The 8,487-nt window shown below is 39.6% G+C and overlaps 1 protein-coding gene across 1 annotated transcript in view; it reads right to left on the bottom strand.

The window, feature by feature from the left end:
• Positions 1-319: 319 nt before the first annotated feature.
• The window catches only part of DOP1A (DOP1 leucine zipper like protein A), a 129,505-nt gene continuing 121,337 nt past the window's right edge, over positions 320-8,487 (bottom strand). The window contains exons 34-39 of the mRNA XM_052645494.1: positions 8,227-8,363; positions 7,074-7,129; positions 5,986-6,150; positions 3,308-3,437; positions 2,507-2,566; positions 320-934 (exon numbers count right to left, since the gene is read on the bottom strand). Coding sequence (XP_052501454.1) covers positions 629-934; positions 2,507-2,566; positions 3,308-3,437; positions 5,986-6,150; positions 7,074-7,129; positions 8,227-8,363 — 854 coding nt within the window. The 3' untranslated portion in view covers positions 320-628. The remainder of the gene's footprint in view (positions 935-2,506; positions 2,567-3,307; positions 3,438-5,985; positions 6,151-7,073; positions 7,130-8,226; positions 8,364-8,487) is intronic.

The following is an 8,487-nucleotide window of genomic DNA, read 5'->3' as shown; positions in this document are numbered from 1 at the left end:
CATAGCAGAGTCTTCAAAGCAGTTCTTGTATACTTACCTCTTGAGTTAACATCAGTGGGAACTCAGAGTGGTGACTGTGAGGCTGTGGACCTCTGCTCTGTACTGAGGTGGAGATGCCTGTGCTACAAGTACTTACAAAGATGCATGGGCCAGGCCTCAGTTTTCTTTACTCCTCTTAGTGAAGGTAAGTGGGAGAAACTGGCTGTAAGACATTACCAAGCCTCTGACAGAGAAGTGACACCATTTTTATACTAGAATGTGGTTAATAAGACAAAGCAAAAGAGTCTCCAACCCATCTAAATTAAACAAAGCCTGAAACGAATAGAAAAAATGTGCAGTGTGTATTTGGCAGATTTAAGACAACTCAGGACAATAAAACAATGGACTATAGTGGACTGTTTACGTATATATAGATCTCTCTTAGGCACCATAATCAATATGAGCCCACAGTTATTTAAACTTGATTCAGGCCACAGTCAGACATTTGTTCTTATTTACAAATATTTAAATTAAATACAACCGGAAACATGTTCTGTTACATACCAAAAAACAAAAAAAACTATACAACTCGAAGCAAATGTTTGTTTTAAATAATTACATTTAAACGAAATGGAACCACTTGTGGTGCTCAAGTTTTTACCACCCCTTCCAGAAAATCTTTTTCTACCATCTCTTCTATTTTTTGCCTAGCTTTGCTGGAAAATGGTTTGTGGTTTTCCAGCTTCATGTCCTTGTTGGGGAAGGTGGTGGAGTAGAGGACGGGGCTCCCTGAGTGTCCTGCGCATCGGCTGGTGACTTTGCTATTGAAGACTTGGCTGAGCACATTGAAGAACGGCAGGAGCTGCTCGAGGCTGCGCACAGTGCAGATGGTGAGCAGCAAGTGCCCCGGCTCCCAGCCCAGCGCTCTCCCTGAGTTGTCCTCCTCCGGATTTTTCTGCAGAAAACAGAGAGGCAACTGTTAGCAACAGAAGGCCTTAGTCTGTGAGAAAACTTAAACAGAGTTAAGAAATGAATACAAATGATGACATTAAGTCTCCATTCCAGACTTGCTAAAACACCTGCTTCTGACTGAGGCCTTCTGGTGCCAATTATTAACTGTACAGTGTAGCAAGGTTTTCCATCTAGAATGCACAAGTAAGCTTAGTTATTAGCGGAATTGGTTTTGCATATGGACAAATACTAAAGTTCATCTTGTGCTTTGCATATACTCAAAAAGCTCCCAGATTTCTGGACTCCCACTAAAGTATCCGAGGACTAGGTCATAAAATGACCAGAGAAGAAGGGATGGAAGGTCTCATACATGTCACTGTTAGTACATCAGTCAATTACATTGTGGCCAGAAGGCTTAAGCCTGCCACAAGACAGTAGCAGAGTCTGATGAATAATTACTACCACACAGAGAAAGGAAAGGCACTCCAAGGAGAGACCTGCTATGTGCTTCTAGCTTGTAAACCACATAGGGAAGGAAAGCTGGCCCTAGAGGCAGTTACTCCAGGGCTGGTATCCTGCTCTGCCATGTCCTTACTGTGGGCAAGATGCAACCTATAAAATGGGGCAGCAGAAAAGTCAGATGAGAATGTATGTGAAGACTGTTCACCAAGTACAAGCAGTAATTTACATACTTAAGCAGCTAATCTGAGAAGCCAACTAAATTATACAAATACAGTTGTAGACATTAGTCTATCTAGAGAATGTTCTGAGAGATCTGAAGACGTCTGAACTGGGGCAGAATCATACATGGGAAAACATACTGAGTAAAGACAATGAAAACAACAAGTAGAAAAAAATATCAAGTGGGACTTAGGAAGCACGATTATAGTTTCTCCTATTTGTTAACAAATGGGGTTTGCCTTCTAAGATGTTGGTGAGAAACTTTCATTGTTTACTTAGTATTTTAATATCACTAGTTTCCTAGTGGAGAAGCAGATGCAAAATCCAGCTTATTTTCTTGTGTGCTTAACAGAGTTTGCTATTTCCTTTCCTCTCACCTAGTAATGCTGGCTTTAATGACAGTCTTGTGACTGGCAACTACACCACTTTTACTGCCCTAAATCCAAGTGTGATTCAATAGCCATTTAAGAGTCTGCAGAGATGAACTGAGTCTGAAGGGAAACAAGTAATATGCTTGAACCGTCTACACAGCTGATTTCCAAATGTAAGGAACTATGGTATAACCTTTTGATTATATTCCTGCCAAGAGGTACTTTTAATAGGACTTTTTTACTAAAAAGCTCTTGACCAAGAAGAGTGCACTTGTTTTAGTGTTTCTGTTCTTCTTAATCAGAACTAAATCACTGCCTCAGTAATAAGTAAAATTTTAAAAGTCAAACATGTTTCCATGTGGACGACGTCTCCTTTCACTTCGACAGTCTGCACTGGAAAGACTTCCTTCCTGTTTTACCTCTCTTGGACTGCTGAAATCCAGACCTGGGTTTGTGTCTCAAGATTTGGTCCAGATGTGGCAACTTTTGCTGCCATATCACAAGCATCAAAAAGCCACCCTCACCTGATGACTGGCCATCTCCAATCCCTCCAAAATCACTGTCTTAAAGTCCTCCTCCTTGTCCTGTGGAAGGAAAGATTAGAACTCATAGCCTTTGCTCCAGTGAAAAGTGGACTTGGCCATGAAGACCTTGTTTTAAGGCGTTTTGGATGAGAAAATGCTTTCCAATAAAACATTTTTATTTTGTGGGAGGAGTTCTATAAAAACTCATTACTATGAGATAGAGGGATGACAATGTACCTATAACTGCATAGCTTCTGGATTTCTTGTCAGGATTATTTTTTCAGACCCTGCAATATCAAAATGAAGGTACCCAAGTGTGCTCCTACACTCTGGATTCAACTTTCACCTTTATCTCCGTTCTGTTACTTATTAGTCCCTAAAGAAACAACTTGATTTTAAATCAAGTTCTGCATGTCCTTTGAATATAACCGCCTTTGAAATCACTGTCCCCCGTTCCACCTCTGTAGTCTGTGGAATGCGGTTTAAGAGGTGCTGCCTGAATAGGGGACTCCAGAAGACTGGAAAATTTCTGAGCACTCAAAGCACGCCTTACAATCTAGTACTCAAAACAACAACCCAGACTGTCCCCACAGTGTACAATTTAGTTTTGAAATTTTCTGAAGGCAAAAGACGAAAGATTTGTAACAGGCCTACTGATGAAAGAAACTCACTATTTTCTTGAGTAAAGATCTGCAATGTATTAGCCTGATGTATAGTGGAAGTTGTACGTAAGATATGCTGTATCTTAACAAATGTTAACTGCTTATACTTAACGAAAATACACTGAAAAGAATGTAGTACCTTGGCCCTTTTCCGAAGAAGTTTTGCTAGTCGTACTACGTAAGGTTTAAATTCTCGCTGATGCAGGCCCTGCCTTCTGACTTCCAAACCAGAATCATCTGAGACTTCTGGAATGAAGGCCCACCGGTACCTATGTATAGAAGAATGGCATCAGTATCAGTAGGATACGCACGGTGCCCCTAAGACAGGGCCACGTACATACAGTAGACACATCACGACTCCACCACGTACATGGGTTCATGTTCAGCTGAGCCGCCTGCAGCCCTGTCCCCTTGAGCGTGTTTGTTAACCTGAGCCTTCGTCAGTAAGTAAAGACCCTGTCAACTACCCCACAGAGTTGAAGTGAGTAAATGAACATTTGTAATGAACACATGAAAACCGGAAAATACTCAACACCATTTATTTCATGAGCATAGATGTTTCCTACCTTACATAGTAAGGTGGGCAAAGGACTGAAAGGATTTAAGAAAGATGTAAATAGGGCTTCTGAGTACACTTCCATTCTATTTTTGTGTTTAAAATTTCATCTTTAATAAGTAAAATTAGTATCTATGAAAAAAATTCAAACAGTATAAAAGGGTGTACCAAAGAAAGGTAGTCTCTCTCCCCTCACCACAGGTTCTACCAATACTGCCGGTTTATCTCCATCTGCAGTTTATGCATAAAAAGCATGGATTCACACAAGCAACTCCCACCTCTTTCAATACATAAAAATGACTGCTGTTTATTTTAGTTACATATCTTGGAGAAAGATCATATAAAATGCCATCCTTTTTATAAGCTACATAGTCCTCCAGTGTTGGAAGGTACTGACTTAACCCGTTTCCTAGACTGTCCAATTTTTTGCTATTACAAATACTGCCATAATGGATACCCTTATGAATTGTTGAATTTTGTGCATGTCTGAGAGGACAGTGGTTGGATAAATCATAGGCTATAGCAGAATGACTGGCCGAAGGAAAATATGTATTCTGAATTTTGGTAAATATAAACCTCTGGAGAAAAATGAGAAAATATCAAGTATACTTCCAACACTAGTAAGAATGTTTCTACTTAAGGGAAAAGGAGATACACTTTAAGATCTTTACCATTCCGATAGTTACTAGTAACTTTAATTTGAATTTCTCTTACTAATAAGCCTGAGCATCTTTTTAAACATTTGAAAAAATCATGAATAAAAAGATATTACTCTTTCAAAAATTATTAAATTCTCCATGTTATCTTTTACTACCTTATAGATTTTCTTTAAAAAAAAAAAGGCATAGTTTAAAAAAAAACAACCCTGTAGTTGATACTACATTCTTGATCCCTTTTCTATATCTTGACAAGAGGTGAGCTCGTTACGGTTCTCACCATGGAAGCTAAAAAGGAAAGGTGCGTGAAGACTATAGTTTTATTACCTCTGTGAACATAAGCATCCTAGTTAAGTTTGGACAGTTTCCTACAATTCTGCTTAGTATCCTTTTCTAAATTTCTTCAGGAGTAATATCATTTTAACAGACATCCAACCACTGAAATTCATTAAGGAGTGGATATATATGGTTTCAAATGGGGGGGAAAAAAAGGAATGGGAATTGATGTTAAAAACAATTTCTAGTTCTTACCATTACATTTAATGAAAAGTAAGCTTGTGCAACAGCAGTTTTTAGAGAAAAAAGGTTCTGGTATCTTACTCTTTATCCTATTAATATTCCATTGCACCCTATTAATAGCCAATATTCTTGAATATATTGGATAGAATAATACAACACAATTTATAAATGCGTAATTAATGATGTGTATAAATTCTCCAGTTAGCCACATATTAATGAAACAATCTTATAGTGCTTGCATATTACTTTAACAAATATGAAAAAAAGTGAAAGTGATAGCTGCTTAGTTGTGTCCGACTCTTTGCAACCCCATGGACTATGGCCCACCAGGCTCCTCTGTCCATGGAATTCTCCAGGCAAGGATACTGGAGTGGGTAGCCATTCCCTTTTCCAGGGGATCTTCCCCACCCAGGGATCGAACCTGGGTCTCCTGCATTGTAGGCAGTTTCTTTACTGGCTGAGCCACCAGGGAAGCTCAAATATGAAAAACCCTAATTAAGTATTTTGAGCACTTATGAACAAGGCATTTCATGAGAATGTGGTTATATTAATTTCTCCCTGTTCCCCTCTGCCACCTCTAGCTCACTTCACTATCATCTGAAAGAAAAGGTGTAAGGAAGCTGCCTGCCGACGCAGGAAGCATGGGTTCAGTCCCTGGGTTCGGAAGATCCCCTGGAGTAGGAAATGGCAACCCACTCCAGTATTCACATCTAGAAAATCCCATGGACAGAGAAGCCTGGTCCGCTACAGTTCATGGGGTCATAAAAGAGTTGGACATGACTTAGCTACTACGCTACCACCACCACCACCTCCTACACTGGGCCTGAAGCTGGTGAGTCGTATCCCACGGCCTCACATCTGCTGGCTACTCAATCTGTTGACTGAATGGTCTCTTGGTCTTAATAGATCCATGACAACCATCTCCAACCAATAACAGTGTTGCCCCACCATCCTCCTGCCAAAAAGTATTACATTTTAATAAAAATTAGAAATACTTTTACTTACACAAAAAGTTCTATCTTAGATGTCACTGACCAAAGCAAATGCATTTCCAAAATGTCTATTTAATATCCTTATTTTACTTACATCTGAAATTGAGGAAGATTTTCGGAGGGCAATGCCAGAGCCAAATCCAAAAATTTGCAAGCAGAGAGATAGAGGTTTAACCACCGCTGGCTGTTGTATGAAGTAGAAAAGCCATTACCTCCTGTGTAGGTTGTCTCCAGACCAGCCACAGAGGGGCCTGAAGTCCTGCAGGCAGGGGACAGTGCTGTCAGCAGTTGTACCCTCTTACTGACAACTAATTCCTGGAAAATCTCAAAATGCCAGCTAATATTTTTCATAATCAGTCTGATAAATGTATCAGTAATTGCTAAGCAAGGTCATGACTAAATTATACTGTTCTCAAATCAAAAATTCATTTCTGTTCTTTTCAATATTAAGACTATAAAAATAGCAGAGAATAACTATAGTCAAGAAGGATAAAAATATAAGCTGTGAAACTAACAGGCCTCCCTGCTACTCAGTGCCCTTCTGTAAAGACAGTGAGAGGGAAAGTTCCTCTCAGAACCCACACGGCCATTAGCACAGGGGAGACTTAGAAACCTAGCACTGAAGAGGAGCAGATAAATTCAGGACACACAGTGTCAAAGGAACTTTTCAATTTATAAACTGGTTTGTACAAAAATTCCTTAATAAAAATAAATTATGTTTAGCCGTCTATTAATAACCTGCTTCACTAAAAAGAATAAAATTCTAGCACATTAAACTGAGATCCTTCTGGAAGACATGGACATTTGAATACCTTAGTTACAGGTTACCTGCCATAATAGGTTTTGCTGCGTGTTTCAGGGAATAGAGATGACCTACTAAAACCAACCTTGTTCACACAGCAATGCTGCTGCATTACTGCAGTGACAGAACTGTAGAAATAGTATTGCCTGAAACTATTTATGTCTAGAGGCCCACAGCTGCAAATTTGGATAGCTTAATTCAGTCTAAAAAACCTAAGGTATACATGAAACTGTACTATAGCCCAAAGCAATAAATTGCATAACAAGAGACTAAATACATAAACTATTCAGATGAAATAGTGTCTATTCCATCCTAGTTGTAACACTCTGGATGATTTAGGATACTAAACACTGACAATACTGAAATGAATTACATATTACCGTGAAATATCTTCATCAGCAGTGAGTTCCTGCTCCATCAGTAAAAATACCTGTACCTGAAGACCACGGAATAAGTGTCAAATGTTTATCTAATCCTTCCTTCAAGTTATCTTTAGGCTATATTTTCATCAATCCAAACACAAATTTTAGGATACAATGTTAGGATCATTAAATTATACTTAGTTTCTAAAAATAAAACGATGTTTAGCACAGAGCCATGCTACTCATCTGGCAGAGGTGGGATGAAAGCATGCACTTATTTGGTGATTATGGAACAAAGTTATAGTTACCTAAAAAGACACATGTTACAGCCATTTGTTTGTGAGGAAAGTATAGGGCTGGGTTTTCAGAGTTAAGAGATGGTTTTCTCTTTACTTACTCATCTCTTCCCCCTCCCCCACCCTCCCAAGGCATTCAGATGAGGGTGATGGTTTGGTCTGAGAGGAGAATGGGCTGGTATCTGGGACTTAAGAAGGTTTTATTGTTTGGGACTTTACAAAATCTTATTAGAGTGTCTCTGAAGCAATTTATCTGGGTAAGAGCTGCATTTCAGAGTGATACATGCCTTCAGGCCACCTAAATTCAGCTAAAAAAAAAAAAGTGAAGTCGCTCAGTCGTGTCCGTGTCGGACTCTTTGCAGCCCCATGGACTGTAGCCCACCAGACTCCTCCATCCATGAAATTTTCCAGGCAAGAGTACTGGAGTGGGTCGCCATTTCCTTCTCCAGGGCATCCTCCTGACCCAGGGATCGAACCCAGGTCTCCCGCATTGGAGGCAGACGCTGTGCCCTCTGAGCCACCAGGGAAGCCTGAAATCCAGCTAACCCACCTCTAATCACCCTGGAGGTTCCACTATAGGTGGAGCCAGGTCCGGCAGCCATGGCACAGTTAAACCTTGTCATGTAGAAGAGAGTGAACTAAACCAGGTCAGGTGAAGTAACGATTCACAAGGAGCTAATGACCCTGAATATTGCACATTTCAGTTTAAACCACGGAGACGTAATCTGACTCGTTTTACTAGTTTCAGCTGTAATAATCTCGGCTTAACTAGAGTTCAGTTCACTTCCAAAATCAGTTTTTATCCAGTAAGCGTGCCGATACTTGTCACATTGTTTTATAATTCAGATTTACTACCTGAGTTAAAATTAACTCACAAGTTCTGTGATCATGGTAGGCCAGAGCGAGGTAAGATGTTGTGGAGACATTCTCAAAAGTAACACTCTGAAAAACAGGAACACTTGAGAGTGAAGAGTTGGCACCTGGGGCAGACGAAGACTCTCAACCAATCTCTCTGAAAACAAACAAACAAAACCCAGTATATTTTCAATATCTAAATGTTTAGTATCATTTCCATATGAACATTTCAATATAATCTATTATTTCCAAAACTAAGATGAAGAATCAACTTTTTAAAA

Source organism: Budorcas taxicolor, chromosome 9 (genome assembly GCF_023091745.1).
Source record: "Budorcas taxicolor isolate Tak-1 chromosome 9, Takin1.1, whole genome shotgun sequence".
Lineage (NCBI taxonomy): Eukaryota > Metazoa > Chordata > Mammalia > Artiodactyla > Bovidae > Budorcas > Budorcas taxicolor.
The sequence above is the reverse complement of the archived record's forward strand: the minus strand, read 5'-3'. Positions and strand labels throughout refer to the sequence as shown.